This window comes from Monodon monoceros, unplaced genomic scaffold (assembly GCF_005190385.1).
Source record: "Monodon monoceros isolate NGI ecotype Baffin Bay Population unplaced genomic scaffold, NGI_Narwhal_1 Super_Scaffold_10, whole genome shotgun sequence".
NCBI classification, from domain to species: Eukaryota; Metazoa; Chordata; class Mammalia; order Artiodactyla; family Monodontidae; genus Monodon; species Monodon monoceros.
The window spans coordinates 14,334,840-14,352,445 of NW_021703766.1; the positions used below are offsets into that span (position 1 = coordinate 14,334,840).

Below are 17,606 nucleotides of genomic sequence, written 5' to 3' on the forward strand. Positions count from 1 at the left end.
GCATGTCATCCCCTTTTCTGGCACGGGCCTGGACTGGGACTCCCTTCCAAATCCCAGGTCCCACTCATAGGGTGGAAGTTTTACCTAGGCACAGAAAGCTGAGAATATTGGGTCCCAATTGCCCCCACCCCAGCTCACTCATAGATTCCATGCCAGGAGGGCAAACCCAAAAGACTAGGGGCTGCCATCCACACCCAACGCCCCACTCGTGGAGCAACCCAGGTTTATCACTTCAGAAGAGGTGGACAACAGTCCCTGCCCATGCCCTACTCTAATGCAGTAGTACAGGCATTCTGTTGGAAGGTGGGGGAGAGGGAGGCCATAAGAACAGAGAGCTCAGACACTTCTCTGGTGGTGCAGTGGTTAAGAAACCGCCTGCCAATGCAGGGGACACGGGTTCAATCCCTGGTCCGGGAAGATCCCACATGCCATGGAGCAACTAAGCCCATGTGCCACAACTGCTGAGCTTGCACTCTAGAGGCCGCGAGCCACAACTACTGAGTCCGCGTGCCTAGAGCCCGTGCTCCACAACAGGAGAAGCCACTGCAATGAGAAGCCTGAGCACCACAACAAAGAGTAGCCCCCACTCGCCACAACTAGAGAAAGCCCACACGCAGCAACGAAGACCCAAAGCAGCCAAAAATAAATTAAAAAAAAAAAAGAACAGAGAGCTCAGTAGCTCTCCCAAAGAGGACATATTTTATTGGGAGGACAATGTGGGGAAGTTCATGCATAAGGGTATTGTCAAAAACAATGGAGATTTTCGTGGTAAACAGTTAAGAGGAGGCTCTTAGCTCCATTAAACTGGCAGCAACAAACAAAATAGTAGCCCAGCTAGAAGTTTAAGAGAGTAAACCAGGGAAAGAGACAGATAAGAAGGGCTTTTCTGAGCTCAGAGCAAGCCTCAAAGACTGCCCCCACAAAGGGGTCTGACTTTAGCTGGATCACACTGTGGAACAATTTATGCCCCAGACTTTGCCAAAAACAACAGAGCAGTCAGCTAGCAATTACTGAAGGCTAAAGGCTGTGAGTGTTACAGTAAAGTCAGATCACCTAGCAGCTTAACAGGGAGACCAGGGAAAGAGAGCACTGCTAAAACTACAATAATCCCTGGTGGTCAGAAGATTGTGTACACAGTCAAAGCTTCACTCTTTGAGGAGCAATATCAGAGACTACGCACTGTGGAGAAAATATTGATAGACTTCTGTGAACTAGTCCAGGCAAGTCACTGAAGAAATAAATAAGAAAACAAGCCCCAGGTGAGAGAGGGATCAAAATCCAGAGTTGCTACAACATATTATTGTAGCAATGTTCCATTTTCAACAAAAAAATTATGAGACATGCAAAGAAACAGGAAAATGTGACCCATGACAAGAAGAAAAAAAAAAGTAGGCAACAGAAACTGCTTTGGTGGGGGCCTAGATGTTGAACTTAACAAAAACTTCAAAGCCCCTATTGTAAATATGTTCAAAGAACTAAAGGACACCATATTTAAGGAATTAAAGGAAGGTATGTTGACAACATCTCATCCAACAGAGAATATCAATAAGAGAGTTATAAAATGTTTAAAAAATAAATAAATAAATAAAAATGAAGACACAAAATACCAAAACTTATAGGATGGAGCTAAAACAGTGCTCAGAGGGAAATTTTTAGCTATAAATGCCAATGTTAAAAAAAAAAAAAAGAAAGAAAGATCTCAAATCAATAAATTAAACTTCCACCTTAAGTAACGGGGGAAAAAAAGCAAACAAAACCCAGAGCAAGCAGAAAGAAGAAAAGAATAAAAATTAGAGTGGAAATTATCGAAATAGAGAACAGGAGGGGGGAAAAAAGAAAAGAAAAAATAAAACCTAATTTCATTCTTTGAAAAGATCAACAAAACTGACAAACTTTTAGCTAGACTGACCAAGAAGAGAGAAGACTAAAATCACTAAAATCAGAAATGAAAGAGGGGACATTACTACTGACCTTACAGGAAAAAAAACAATTATAAGAGAATACCATGAAGAAACATATGCCAACGAATTATATAACAAACGAAATGGACAAAGTCCTAGGAAGACACAAACTACCAGAATCGACTAAAGAAGAAACAGAAAGTCTGGAAAGGCCTATAACTAGTAAAGAGATTGGATTAGTAATTTAAAACTTCCCCCAAAGAAAATCCCAAGCCCAGATGACTTTACTGGTGAATTTCACGAAACATTTAAAGAATTAATATGAATCCTCTCAAACTCTTCCAAAATATAGGAGAGGAGGAAACACTTCTCAATTCGTTCTATGAAGCCAGTTTACTGATACAAAAACCAGAAAGACATGTTACCAAAAAAACCTACATACCAATATCTCTTATGAATATGGACACAAAAGCCTCAACAAATACTAGTCAACTGAATGCAGTAGTATATAAAGAGAATTATACACCATAACTAAGTGGGAATTACCCTAGGAATGCAAGGTTGATTTTACATTGGAAAATCAATTAATTTAATGCACCACATTAATAGAATAAAGGACAAAAACCATTTGATTATCTCAATAGGTGCAAGGAAAAAAAAAAGCATTTGACAAAAATCCAAAAGCGTTTCATGATTAAAAATACTCAGTAACCTTAGAAGGGAACTTCCTTAAACTGAAACAAAGGACATCTATAAAAAACTCACAGCTAATATCATAATGGTGAAGAAATGAATACTTCCCCCCACAAGACCAGGAACAAGACAAGGATGTCCATTCTCAACCTTTTATTCAATAATATATTGGAGATTCTATCCAGGGCAATTGACCAAGAAAGAAATGGCATACAGATCGAAAAGGAAGAAGTAAAATGATCTTTATCTGCAGATAACATTATCTTATATATAGAAAATCCTAAGGAATCCACTAAAAAAATATTAGAACTAATAGAGGAGTTTAGCAAGGTTGCAGGATACAAGATGAATAAACAAACACCAATTCTACTTCTACATACTAGCAAACAATTCAAAAATGAAATTCAAAAAACAATTTAATTTACAATAGCATCAAAAATAAAGTACTTAGTAATAAATTTAACAAAAGAAGTGTAAAACCTGTATATTGAAAAGTATAAAAAACTGTTGAAAGAAATAAAAAGATCTAAATAAATGGAAAAATATCCTATGTTCATAGAGAAGAAGAATTAATACTGTTAAAAGGGTAATACTCCCCAAGCTCATCTACAGATTCAATGTAATCCCTATCAAAATCCCAGGTGGCTTTTTTTTGCAGAAACTGACAAGCTGATACTAAAATACTGTGGGAAAAAACAAAGTTCTGATTTCAAAATTTACTACAGAGCTACAGAAATTAAGACAATGTGGGGACTTCCCTGGTGGGGCAGTGGTTAAGAATCCACCTGCCAATGCAGGGGACATGGGTTCGAATCCTGGTCCGGGAAGATCCCACGTGCCACGGAGCAAATAAGCCCGTGCACCACAACTACTGAGCCTGTGCTCTAGAGCCCATGAGCCACAACTACTGCAGCCCGTGTGCCTAGAGCCTGTGCTCCGCAACAAAGAGAAGCCACCGCAGTGAGAAGCACACGCACCACAACAAAGAGTAGTCCCTGCTCACCGCTACTAGAGAAAGCCCATGCACAGTGTCGAAGACCCAACGCAGCTGAAAAATAAGTAAATAAATTTATTTTTTAAAAAAAGACAATGTAGTAGTAGTATGAAGACAGACAAATAGATCAATGGAATAGATCAATCAATCCATGCATAAATGGTCAAATGATCTTTGAAAGGGTGCCAAGACGATACAATGAGGAAAGAATAGTGTTTTTCTTTTTGTTTTTTATAAATGTACTTATTTTTATTTCTTTATTTTTGGCTGCGTTGGGTCTTTGATGCTGTGAGTGGGCTTCCTCTAGTTGCGGCGAGTGGGGGCTACTCTGCTTGTGGTGCGTGTGCTTCTCACCGCGGTGGCTTCTCTTGTTGCAGGGCACGGGCTCTAGGCGGGCTTCAGTAGTTGTGGCTTGCAGGCTCTAGAGCACAGGCTCAGTAGTTGTGGCGCACGGGCTTAGTTGCTCTGCGGCATGTGGGATCTTCCTGGACCAGGGCTCGAACCCACGTCCCCTGCACTGGCAGGTGGATTCTTAACCACTGTGCCACCAGCAAAGAATAGTTTTTTCAACAAATGGTGCTAGGACAATTTGATATCCATATGTAAGAGAATGAAGTTGGACCTCTACCTCACACCATATACAAAAATTAACTATTATCTATTATCATAGGCCTCTTATGTAAGAGCTAAGACTATAAAACTCTGAGAAGAGAACATAGAAGTAAGTCTTCACGACTCTTGGTTAGGCAGTGGTTTCTAGGGTATGACATTAAAAGCACATTCAACTAACGAAAAAAGAGATGTTGAACTTAATTAAAATTAAAAACTTTTGTGTTTCAAAGGACACCATCAAGAAAGTGAAAAGACAACCTGCAGAATGGGAGAAAATATGTGCAAATCATATATCTGATAAGGAACTTGTATCTGGAATATATGAAGAACTGTTACACTTCAACAATAAAAAGATAAATAACCTAATTTAAATGTATATATGTGTAACTGAATCACTTTGCTGTACACGTGAAACTAACACAACACTGTAAATCAACTATACTTCAATTTAAATAAATAAAAATTATACAGTGCTATATGTCAATTATATCTTAATAAAACTGTAAAAAAAAAACAGTACATAAGCAAACACAATGAGATACCCACTAAGATTGCTGAAATAAAAAGATAATAAATGTTCGGCAGTGCCTCAAAAGGTTAAACATAGAGTCGCCATATGAAATAGCAATCTCACTCCTAGTTATGTGCCCAAGAGAAATGCAACCTTTTACCCACGCTTGCATACAAAATCTTGTATGTGAATGTTCATAGCAACATTATTCATAATAGCCAAAAAGTGGAAACAACCCAAATGTTCATCAACTGATGGATGGATAAACACAAGTAGCATATTTATACAGTGTAATACTATTCCGCATAAAAAGGAATGAAGCACTGATACATGCTACAACATGGATAAACCTTATGGATGTTTTATCCATAAAAATGGATAAACATTATGCTAAGTGAAAAAAGTCAGTCACAGAAGACTATATATTGTATTATTCCATTTACATGAAATGGCCAGAATAGGCATATTCATACAGACAGAAAATATATTAGTAGTTGCCTAGGGCTGGGGGTGAGAGCGGGGTGTGAAGGTAGAAAGTGAATATTAATGGCTATGGGATTTCTTTTGGGGGTGATGAAAATGTTCTAAACTTGATGGTGGTGATGGTTGCACAATTCTGTGAACATATTAAAAAACGTTGAATTGTACACTTTAAATGGGTGAATCGTATATGAATTATGTCTGTTTTTTTTCGCCGTGCAGCTTGCGGGATCCTAGTTCCCTGACCAGGGATTGAACCTGGACCCTTGGCAGTGAAAGTGCGGAGTCCCAACCACTGGACCGCCAGGGAATTCTCTGAATTATGTCTTAATAAAGCTGTTAAAACAAACAAAACAGAAACCTCCAGGGGTTTCCAACCTACGTGGCCCTTCTCTCCTCATTCACTCACCTGCATCCATGTTCTCCACTTTCTACCAAATTTCCTGGACTTTGTATGTGTGGTTCCTGCTTAGAACATTCTACCCGAAATTATCTCAAGCTGACCTTATTATTATTTACTTTCGATTCAAATGAATCCTCCTCAGAGACATTTTCCCTGACCATCCCAAGTAAAGCAGTCTCTCCCCCTTAAAATGGTCTCTTTTATATTCTGTCAAGGAACTAAAAAATAAAGTAATTCAGATATTCAGCTGATGCGTGTCAGGTAGCACCTCAAAATTAGCTAACTCCCTGAGCTGAAGCAGAATTGGAGTTTTTATAAGGCAAGAGCAGAAAGGGGTATATGGTTATGGTACTGTCCCAAGCTGCAATTTTCTTTATCTGTAACTGCTGCAAAACACTGCAGTTTAAAAGGGTGGGATATATTGGGATATTCATGCCTCTTTCTTGTAATTGCTGGTGTAGTCTTATTTTGGTAGCAGTTGAAAGGGTTCTTTTGAGAGCTATCTTTGTAAGCCTTCTCAATCATCTAATGCTAATTAAGTTCATGGGAAGGACTGACAGAAAGGGGAAAAAAAGGAAAGGAAAGGAGAAAGAAAAAAAAAGGAGGTAAAGCCTGAAACAAGGAAAAGCAGGGTCTGTTTCAATTCTTTAGAACATGTCTCAGTATCTGAAATTGTCTTAGTTATTTGTTTGCATGTTTATTTTCTGTCTCCTCTACCACTAGGATGTTTCTGTCCTGTTTGTCCACATAGTAGATGCTTAATATGTGGTGGCTGATTGACCAAATTCCACACCAACATGATAATCTAAGGTGAAAGCATGAGCAAATATTTTGGAACTTTCTAACCACTCCTCTCATTTCTCGGGACTATAACGAACTGTCACCTCAGTGCTTAGAGAATTAAAAATTCTTGGGTCACACCTCCACAGACTGGTTCATCTGTGCTTTAACTATACATCTGCCTGCCTACAGAAACAAATATTTTAAAAGGTAAGGAAAAATCTGTGTGACAGTCTGGGCAGTGCTTCCATTGCCTCGAACTTGACACTAGGATTGTTGATTATATAGGAGGAACTGGAACAAATGTACTGCAATTTTATGCAGGGGTTTCAAGTCTTTAATTCAAGCTTGCTTCTTCCTAGAAGTAGGAGTGAAGTCATTGTGTTTAGTTACTTCTGCAATTGCTAGAGGTTAGGAACAAAGACTCAAAGAATTTAAGTGCTGGAAGGAACCTCAGGCATTACTTAGCTTCCTTCTTTCTTATCAGATGTTTCTTATCGTCTGTATCCAAAATATCAAGGTTTTACCTTCTAAGAACACTTCCCTGCTCAAAGCTTTTTCTCAGACCAGCACCACTGGCATTACCTAGAAGTCTGTTTGGAAATGCAGAATTTCAGACCCCATTCCAGAGCTATGTAGTCCGAATTTGTAATTTCACATGACCCCCAGGGGACTGGTGTGCAGTCTGAGAAGTGCCGCAGCACTTCTGGACATGCTGAACCAGTGCCTACTATCTCCAACAGCATGCACTTATCATTAGCACTTACCTGCAAGCTGGACCAATGGAACAAGGAAAATTCATAAGTGAAAAGTTTTCCCAAATGTCTCCTGTAGAATTCAAAGACCTGTGTATTAGGGAAAGAAAAGAAGAGGCTCAAAGGATAAAACTCAAAAGTAATTACAAAGGTTACTTGTAAAATAGTGATAATTGTTTTGAACTGGGTGATGAATACATTGAGATTCATTAAACTACTCTCTCTACTTTTGTGTATATTTGAAAGTTTCATAATAAAAATTTTTTAATTGTATTTTATTCACACTTGTTTATCTTTTTTTTTTTTTGGCCATGCCGTGTGGCATGAGGGATCTTAGTTCCCCGACCAGGGATTGAACCCTTGCCCTCTGCATTGGGAGTGCAGAGTCTATCCAATGAACCACCAGGGAAGTCCCCTGAAAGTTTCATAATAAAATATTTTTTAAAAAAGTAGTCTCAAGTTTGGGACTTCCCTGGTGGCACAGTGGGTAAGACTCTGCACTCCCAATGCAGGGGGCTCAGGTTTGATTCCTGGTCAGGGAACTAGGTCCCACATGCATGCCGCAACTAAGAGTTCGCATGCCACAACTAAGGAGCCCACGTGCTGTAACTAAGACCCAGTGTAACCAAATAAATAAAAATTAATTAATTTTAAAAAAAGTAGTCTCAAATTAGTGATAACTACCAGTCCCACCAAGAGGCACTTGTGGTGAGAAAGTGTAGTCAAGAATGTTGCGTACCTTGGGACTTCCCTGGCAGTCCAGTGGTTAAGACTTCACCTTCCAATGCAGGGGGTGTGGGTTTGATCCCTGGTCAGGGAGCTAAGATCCCACATGCCTCAGGGCCAAGAAACTAAAACCTAAAACAGAAGCATTATTATTTTTTTAAAGAATTTATTTATTTATTTATTTATTATTTATTTGTTTGGCTGTGTTGGGTCTTCATTGCTGCACGAGGGCTTTCTCTAATTGCAGCGAGCAGGGGTTATTCTTCATTGTGGTACACGGGCTTCTCACTGTGGTGGCTTCTCTTGCTGCAGACCACAGGCTCTAGGCACGCAGGCTCCAGTAGTTGTGGCTCATGGGCTCAGTAGTTGTGGCTCGTGGGCTCTAGAGCACAGGCTCAGTAGTTGTGGCGCATGGGCTTAGCTGCTCCGCGGCATGTGGGATCTTCCCCAGACCAGGGCTCAAACCCATGTCCCCTGCATTGGCAGGTGGATTCTTAACCACTGAGCCACCAGGAAAGCCCCTAGAAGCATTACTGTAACAAATTCAATAAAGTCTTTAAAAATGGTCCACATCAAAAAATCTTAAAAAAAAAAAAAGAATGTTGTGCATCTGCCGCAAAGTGAAGGCTGAAGGGGAATGCGGAAGAACTAAGGTTTATGGACCAGACCCCTTAGGTACATTCCTTCATTTAATCCCCCATCACAGCTCTGTTAGGTAACACCACCTTAACCAAGTGATTGAATTTAGCATCACCAGTCCTGGGACAAAATGGTACTGTATGCCCCCCGGTGGAGAGTATGGAGAAGTACACATCCTCGTTGATGCGGTCCTCTCACCAAAAATGTCTCACCTGAATCTAAACAGGAGGCAGCAAACGCTGAACAGAGGACATTCTACCAGACAATGGGCCTGGACTCTTCAAAAATGTCAACATCATGACAGACAAAAGATTTAAAAAGTAAGGTGAAGTGCTTTAAATTAAAGGAGACTAAAGAGGTATGACATCTAAATGCAATGGGTGAACTTTGATTGGATCCTAGATTCAAAAAAGAAACACTAAAAAAAGTCATTGTGGGGACTTCCCTGGTGGTCCAGAGGTTAAGACTCCATGCTTCCAATGCAGGGGGCACAGGTTCGATCCCTGGTCAAGGAACTAAGATCAGGCATGCATGCGGTGTGGCCAAAAAAAAAAAAGAATCATCTAATACGCTGTCCATTTTCCAAGTTTCTAATTGTCCCCACGATGACTTTTTATTTTAATAAATAAATTTATTTATTTATTTATTTTGGCTGCAATGGGTCTGTTGTGGCAGCGTGAGGGCTCTTCGTTGCAGTGCGTGGGCTTCTCTGGTTGTGGCGCGCGGGCTTAGTTGTGGTATGTGGGATCTTAGTTCCCTGACCACGGATTGAACCTGGGCCTCTGCATTGGGAGCACAGAGTCTTAACCACTGGACCACCACAGAAGTCCCCAAGATGATTCTTTAAAAAATATATATTAAATGTACTGGGTGTGACTAAAACAACAACAACAACCTTATGAGGTAAGTGGTAACCCTCTTGTAGAGACTGGGAAACTTAAGTTCGGAGAGATAAAGGGACTTGCTCAAGAATCCACAGCTGGTAAATGGCAGCGCCAAAACAGGCCCAGATCTCCCTGACTCCAAAGCACAAGCTCCTGGCTGGTGGATGCTTCTTCTTCTGCAGCATCCCCAGGCAGCAAGAGATAGCGCTGTGTCTCCAAGGAGATGGTAAGGGTGCATTGCTATGCCACGAGCAGTCGTTCATTTATTCAAAATTTAATTTCTGTGTGACAATGATAAGCAAAAACAGGCAGTCCCTAGACTCAGGTTGCTTACAGCCTAGTGGAGGAGACAGATGTTGATCAAATGTTGGAAACACTCAAAGGAATATATATATATATAAAACAAAAGGAGATCACAGCAATGAAGAAAAGAAAGCTGACCAAAGCAGAAGGTCAGCAGAAGACTTCTATGAGTTGTGCTTTAAAGACTGAATAGAAGTTAATGATACAGACAGAAGGAAAAGTGTGAGCAAAAGGCCTATGGCAGGAGGGAGCATGACCTTGCAGTAGGAGAGGCCCAAGAGCCGGCAGGTGTGTGGTGCAAGGTAAGAATGGAGGAAATAGGCAGGGTCTGACCATGTAGGACCTTAAAGGCCATGCTAGGAATTCTGTTCAATTTTAAAAGCAATGGAAAGTTACTAAAGGGTTTAAGCAAGTGACAACATGAGATTTCAAGTTTAAAAAAAAAAAAGAAACACTTTGGCTGCAACGTACCAGTTAAGAGATTGTGGTAACCTGTGGTTACTTGTATTAGAATGAGCAGTGGAGATGGAAGGGGCCACATCCAGAGGATATTTGGGCAGACTGGATATGGGGAAATGCAGGAAAAGGAGGTACTGAAGATGTCTTAGGTTTGTAGCTTGTGCAGTTGGATGGAGATGCCATTCTCTGAGAGAAGGAGCACTTGGAAGAAGGCCAGATATGGGAAGATGTAACGTGAGTCATATCTTGGAAATGAAGAATTGGTGATGCTTTTGAGACCTCCAAGTGGAGATGCAAGAAGGCAGCTGGATGTGCAACTCTGAAGTTCAGAAGAGAAGTCTAGACTAGAGACGTACATTTGGGAGTCATCAACTTATGGCTACTGAAGCATGGATAAGGTGGCCTCAGAAAGGGAGGATTTAGTCAATGGGACCCTCTGATTCTTAAAGGGAAGGCTTTGATGCAGAAATATTGGAAGGGAGCAGTAGGGGGGCTGAGTCACAAGACTGAGCGAGAAGTGTGTGTTGGGAGAGAACCTCAGTGTCACTCTCACTGCTTCTAGAAGCAATGTGTTCCTGCCAGCAGTGGGGTCACCTTCACTATTTTTGGAGGATGGCTCATGCGTTCCTCTACCTGGTGGGCTCTACTATTCACCCTCTAGGCAAGCCTCTGCTGGCAGCCCCCATGTCTTCTGCCACTGCTTCCTGGGGGAAGGTGCTCTGCCACCGGGCTTCTCTCCCAGTGTCCTTCCAACTATACCATAATTTAATTTTTTGTTGTTTTTTTTTTTGCGGTACGCGGGCCTCTCACTGTTGTGGCCTCTCCCGTTGTGGAGCACAGGCTCCGGACGCGCAGGCTCAGTGGCCATGGCTCACGGGCCCAGCCGCTCCACGGCATGTGGGATCTTCCCGGACCGGGGCACGAACCCGTGTCCCCTGCATCGGCAGGCGGACTCTCAACCACTACGCCACCAGGGAAGCCCCCATAATTTATTTATTAAGCAATTAATTAGTTGATTAACCAATGCCTTAGTGATAGGCAACATTTGGGGGCAAAAATTATGGTGTAACCATACGTTGGAATACTATGTAGCAGGAGAGAGAGAGAGAGAGAGAGAGAGAGAGAGAGAGAGAGGGAGGTGGAGAGAGACAGAGAGACAGAGAGAGGTATTTCTCTGTGTTCATATATGGAAAGCTCCCCAATTCCCCAATATACATACACTGTGAAAGAAAAAAGAAAAGTACAAAACTGTGATTTTATGCTATCTTTTGTACTAATGGGGAATATAAATCTGTATTACAATTTACTTGTATACGCCTAGAGAAAGTGTGGAAGGATACACGGGACACTAAAAACAGTGACCCCATAGGGGATAAGGCAGGGTGGATTGCAGAGATGATAAATAAGGACGAAACTTATTATGACTCTTTACTTAAAATTTTCTGAACCTTGTGATTGTATCACCTATTCAAAAAATTAAATTTTAAAATATGGAAAAATGTTATTTTCCAATATGTTTCATATTTTATATTTTATAATGAAACTGACTTTAGTGCTCCCACCCCCAAAGATAACATTTTGCAGACATATAATACAATATCGCAACCAGGATATTAACACTGATACAGTCAAGATACAGACAATTTCCATCACCATTGTGTGCTATGTTTTAAATCTTGAAGATGGATGGTCTATTAAATAAAATAACATGTTTTACAAATCAGTGCATTTAGTACACATTAAAAAAAAGTCTGGAAGGAAATTCAGCACAACAAAGTGGTAACAGTGTTCATCTCTGGTCACGAGGAATACAGGGGGGTTAACTTTTTTTTTTGCCTTTTTAGTTTCATGGTAGTTTTCTGTTTTCTGAGGTGAAATTCACACAACATACAATTAACCATTTTAAACTGTATATTTCAGTGAAATTTAGCGTATTCATGATGTTGTACAACCACCTCTTTTTAGTTTCAAAACTTTTTCATCGCTCTAGAAGAAGACCCCATATCCATTAAGCAATCACTCGCTAGCCTCCTATCGCCAGCCCCTGACAATCTGCTCTCTATCTCTATGGATTTGCCTATTCTCGATATTCCATACAGAAGGAATCACACAATATGTGACCTTTTGTGTCTGGCTTTTTTCACTTAGTATAATATTTTCAAGGTTCATCCAAGTTGTAGCAGTATCAATACTTCATCCATTTTTATGGCTAAATAATATCCCATTTTGTGTATACATCATAATTTGTTTCTCTGTTCATCCGTTAATGGACATTTGGGTTGTTTCCACCTTATGGCTATTGTAAACAGTGCTGCCAAGAGTATTCATGAACAAGTTTTTGTTTGGACTCCTATTTTCAATTATTTTGGATATAAATGTAGAAGTAGAATTGCTAGCAATTCTGGTTCTCTTTTTGAGGAATCAACAAACTGTTTTCCACAGCAGCTGTACCGTTTTACAGTCCCACAAGCTGCATATGAGAGCTCCTAATTATCCATAGCCTTGCCAACACTTGTTATTTTATCATTTGTCTGTTTATCATAGCCATCTTAGTGGGTGTGCAGTGTTATCTCATTGTGGATTTGATTTGCATTTCCTTAATGATCAACAGCGTCAAACATCTTTTCATGAGCTTATTGGCCACTGAGTATCTTTTTTGGAGAAATGCCTCCAAAGCATGTGCTATTTTTAATTGTATCATTGATGATGTATTTTAAAACAGAGGGATTAAATTTTACATTACTGCTCCTAAATAAAATTTTCTCTTATTACTGATGAAAATTAAAATTTTGAAATGGTATCTCATTGCATTAGTTAAGGCAATGGAAGCTGCTATAACAAATCCCCAAATGTTTGATGGCTCAAACACAACTGAAGTTTCTTTCTTGCACAGATAAAGCCCAACATGTTCAGTAAATGGCTCTTCTCTAAGCAGTAATGCAGGTACTTGGGCTCCTTCCATTATGTGCTCTGCCAACTTCAACACAAGGCTTCTAAGGCGGCACTGGTCCAGTATTTGTAAAAGGATTTTCAGTGAGGCTGGACACCATGCACCAATAGCACCAATTTACCTTTTTTCTTTCTTTCTTTCTTTTTTTAGGTATAGAAATGGAGAGTTCAGGGTTAGATTAATCTCAGGTAGAGACTTTCCACAGTAGATGCTACACAAAGATAACGAAGCTAAGTTCAAGTGGCTGGCAAGAATGTGGGTATGTATTGCACCATGGGGTATATGTTGGAAAGAAAGAGAAGAGTAACAATACAGGGGAGTTGACGGACTTAGGAGGAAAGTGTGGAGAGATCAGAGGTTGAATAATGTCTAGGTGTAAACTGTGATTCAGTTGGAGGGGAAGAAGATTGTAGTGAGTTAATTATACATCAGGATTTAAGATTCCTAAAATAGTCTAGTTCAAGATCATGATAAAGAACAAGGAGTAGGGACTTCCCTGGTGGCGCAGTGGTTAAGAATCCGCCTGCCAGTGCAGGGGACATGAGTTCGAGCCCTGGTCCAGGAAGATCCCACATGCCGCGGAGCAACTAAGCCCGTGTGCCACTACTGAGCCTGCGCTCTAGAGCCCTTGAGCCACAACTACTGAAGCCCATGCACCTAGAGCCTGTGCTCTGCAACAAGAGAAGCCGCTGCAATAAGAAGCCCATGCACCACAACAAAGGGTAGCCCCCGCTCGCCACAGCTAGAGAAAGCCTGCACGCAGCAACGAAGACCCAATGCAGCCAAAAATAAATAAATAAATAAATTTATTACTAAAAAAAAGAACAAGGTGTGTCTGTGGGAGTGGGTGGCCATAATGCAGTAAGATTTATATATAGCTCCTCAAGTTCGAGACAGGCAGGAGGCCGTTATAGGTGTTGGTTGGGTTATCCACAGAAATACTGAAATTTCCCACATGTCAAGGCCCTAAGTAAATAAAGGAGAGTGTACAGAAAGGGTATAAAGTAATATAGCTTATATTTTATTTACTTTTAAAATTTTTATTGGAGTACAGTTGGTTTAAAATGTTGTGTTATAGTCTGTTTTAAAGGATGGTTATTGCATGACTCTGAGAGACTAGAAATCCTGAAAGGACAGTAAGTTAGATTTCTAGACTAGGTGAAAAAAAAGCAATTTCAAGCTGGCTGTAGGGGTGGCAGTATCTTTGGGGGAACAGCCAAGTTATGGTTAAAGCAAAGACGTGAAGGAACTATGCTCAACAATTTGGGAATGGCAGGGAATTTTAACCTGCCATGGAAGAAGAATTCCAGGGGGAACGAATGGAAAGAGGAAGCATCAGGCTGGAGGGAGCTAAAAGTATGGGAATTTCTATAGCAATATCACAAACTAGATAATGCGAAAATGTGTGCGCTTCAAAACACCTAGATATATTAGATAAAATCTAACATACACTTTTTCAGATTCAGAGCTAACTTTGCAAGAGGGTAAGGGTAACTCCCAAGGAGCACAAATAAAGAGGGAACTGAAAACGAGGAAAAAAGATTATGGTTATGCTGGTGCTATCTCAGTAACCAAGAGGTTTGGATTTTAAGACTAGAGAGGAAACCTTAGGCCCATGTAAGGCAGGGAGTTGTAATTTAAACTCTGCATGAAGTCAGGACCCTTCAAGTGCTAAGCTTGAATGAAAGGATGAATTAAAAAGAAATCTCGGAGGAGCTTCAAGATGGCGGAAGAGTAAGATGCAGAGATCACATTCCTCCCCACAGATACATCAGAAATACATCTACATGTGGAACAACTCCTACAGAACACCTACTGAACGCTGGCAGAAGATCTCAGACCTCCCAAAAGGCTAGATACTCCCCACGTACCTGGGTAGGGCAAAAGGAAAAAGAGTAAACAGAGACAAAAGGATAAGGACGGGACCTGCACCAGTGGGAGGGAGCCATGAAGGAGGAAAGGTTTCCACACACTAGGAAGCCCCTTCGAGGGCGGAGACTGCGGGTGGTGGAGCGGGGAGCTTCGGAGCCGCGGTGGAGAGCACAGCCACAGGGGTGTGGAGGGCAAAGCGGAGAGATTCCCACACAGAGGATCAGGGCCAAATGGCACTCACCAGCTCGAGAGGCTTGTCTGCTCACCCGCCAGGGCAGGCGGGGCTGGGAGCTCACGCTCGGGCTTCGGAAGTCAGATCCCAGGGAGAGGACTGGGGTTGGCGGCGTGAACACAGCCTGCAGGGGGTTAGTGCACCACAGCTAGCCGGGAGGGAGTCTGGGGAAAAGTCTGGAGCTGCCGAAGTGACAAGAGACTTTTTCTTGCCTCTTTGTTTCCTGGTGCGTGAGGAGAGGGGATTAAGAGCGCGGCTTAAAGGAGCTCCAGAGGCGGGCACAAGCCGCGGCTAACAGCGCGGACCCCAGAGACGGGCATGAGACGCTAAGGCTGCTGCTGCCGCCACCAAGAAGCCTGTGTGCAAGCACAGGTCACTGTCCACACCTGCCCTCCCGGGAACCTGTGCAGCCCGCCACTGCCAGGGTCCCGTGATCCAGGGACAACTTCCCCGGGAGAACGCACGGGGCACCTCAAGCTGGTGCAACGTCACGCTGGCCTCTGCCGCCGCAGGCTCGTCCTGCATCCATACCCCTCCCTGCCCCCGGCCTGAGTGAGCCAGAGTCCCCGAATCAGCTGCTCCTTTAACCCCGGCCTGTCTGAGTGAAGAACAGACGCCCTCAGGTGACCTACACAGAGAGGAGGGTCCAAATCCAAAGCTGAACCCTGGGAGCTGTGTGAACAAACAAGAGAAAGGGAAATCTCTCCCAGCAGCCTCAGGAGCAGCGGATTAAATCTCCACAATCAACCTGATGTACCTGCATCTGTGGAATACCTGAATAGACAACGAATCATCCCAAATTGAGGACGTGGACTTTGGGAGCAATGACATATATATTTTTTTCCCTGTTTCTCTTTTTGTGAGTGTGTATGTGTATGCTTCTGTGTGTGATTTTGTCTGTATAGCTTTGCTTTTACCATCTGTCCTAGGGTTCTGTCTGTCCATGTTTTGTTTTTTTTTACTTAAAAATTTTTTTTCTTAATAATTATTTTTTATTTTAATAACTTTATTTTATTTTACTTTATTTTATTTTATCTTCTTCTTTCTTTATTTATTTTCTTCCTCCCTTTTATTCTGAGTTGTGTGGAGGACAGGATCTTGGTGCTCCAGCCAGGCATCAGGGCTGTGCCACTAAGCTGGGAGAGCCAAGTTCAGGACACTGGTCCACAAGAGACCTCCCAGCTCCACGTAATATCAAACGGCAAAAATCTCCCAGAGATCTCCATCTCAACGCTAAGACCCAGCTCCACTCAATGACCAGCAAGCTACAGTGCTGGACACCCTATGCCAAACAACTGGCAAGACAAAACAAAACCACACCCATTAGCAGAGAGGCTGCCTAAAATCATAATAAGGCCACAGACACCCCAAAACACACCACCAGACATGGACCTGCCCACCAGAAAGACAAGATCCAGCCTCATCCACCAGAACACAGGCACTAGTCCCCTCCACCAGGAAGCCTGCAAAACCCACTGAACCAACCTTAGCCACTGGGGACAGACACCAAAAACAACGGGAACTACGAACCTGCAGCTTGCGAAAAGGGGACCCCAAACACAGTAAGTTAAGCAAAATGAGAAGACAGAGAAACACACAGCAGATGAAGGAGCAAGGTAAAAACCCACCAGACCAAACAAATGAAGAGGAAATAGGCAGTCTACCTGAAAAAGAATTCAGAGTAATAATAGTAAAGATGATCCAAAATCTTGGAAATAGAATAGAGAAAATACAAGAAACGGTTAACAAGGACTTAGAAGAACTAAAGAGCAAACAGACAGTGATGAACAACACAATAAATGAAATTAAAAATTCTCTAGAAGGGATCAACAGCAGAATAACTGAGGCAGAAGACCAGATAAGTGACCTGGAGGATAAAATAGTTGAAATAACTACTGCAGAGCAGAGTAAAGAAAAAAGAATGAAAAGAATACAGGACAGTCTCAGAGACCTCTGGGACAACATTAAACACACCAACATTCAAATTATAGGGGTCCCAGAAGAAGAAGAGAGAAAGAAAGGACTGAGAAAATATTTGAAGAGATTATAGTTGAAAACTTCCCTAATATGGGAAAGGAAATAGTCAAGTCGAGGAAGTGCAGAGAAATAGTCAAGTCCAGGAAGTGCAGAGAGTCCCATACAGGATAAATCCAAGGAGAAACACGCCAAGACACATATTAATCAAACTATCAAAAATTAAATACAAAGAACAAATATTAAAAGCAAGGGAAAAACAACAAATGACACATAAGAGAATACCCATAAGGTTAACAGCTGATCTTTCAGCAGAAACTCTGCAAGCCAGAAGGGAGTGGCAGGACCTATTTAAAGGGATAAAAGGGAAAAACCTACAACCAAGATTAGTCTACCCAGCAAGGATCTCATTCAGATTCGACAGAGAAATTAAAACCT

The 17,606-nt window shown here is 41.6% G+C and overlaps 1 protein-coding gene across 1 annotated transcript in view; it reads right to left on the minus strand.

Moving 5' to 3' along the window:
- The window catches only part of ZNF19 (zinc finger protein 19), a 113,772-nt gene that overhangs the window by 87,084 nt on the left and 9,082 nt on the right, over positions 1-17,606 (minus strand). The window contains exon 3 of the mRNA XM_029203966.1: positions 7,142-7,219. Coding sequence (XP_029059799.1) covers positions 7,142-7,176 — 35 coding nt within the window. The 5' untranslated portion in view covers positions 7,177-7,219. The remainder of the gene's footprint in view (positions 1-7,141; positions 7,220-17,606) is intronic.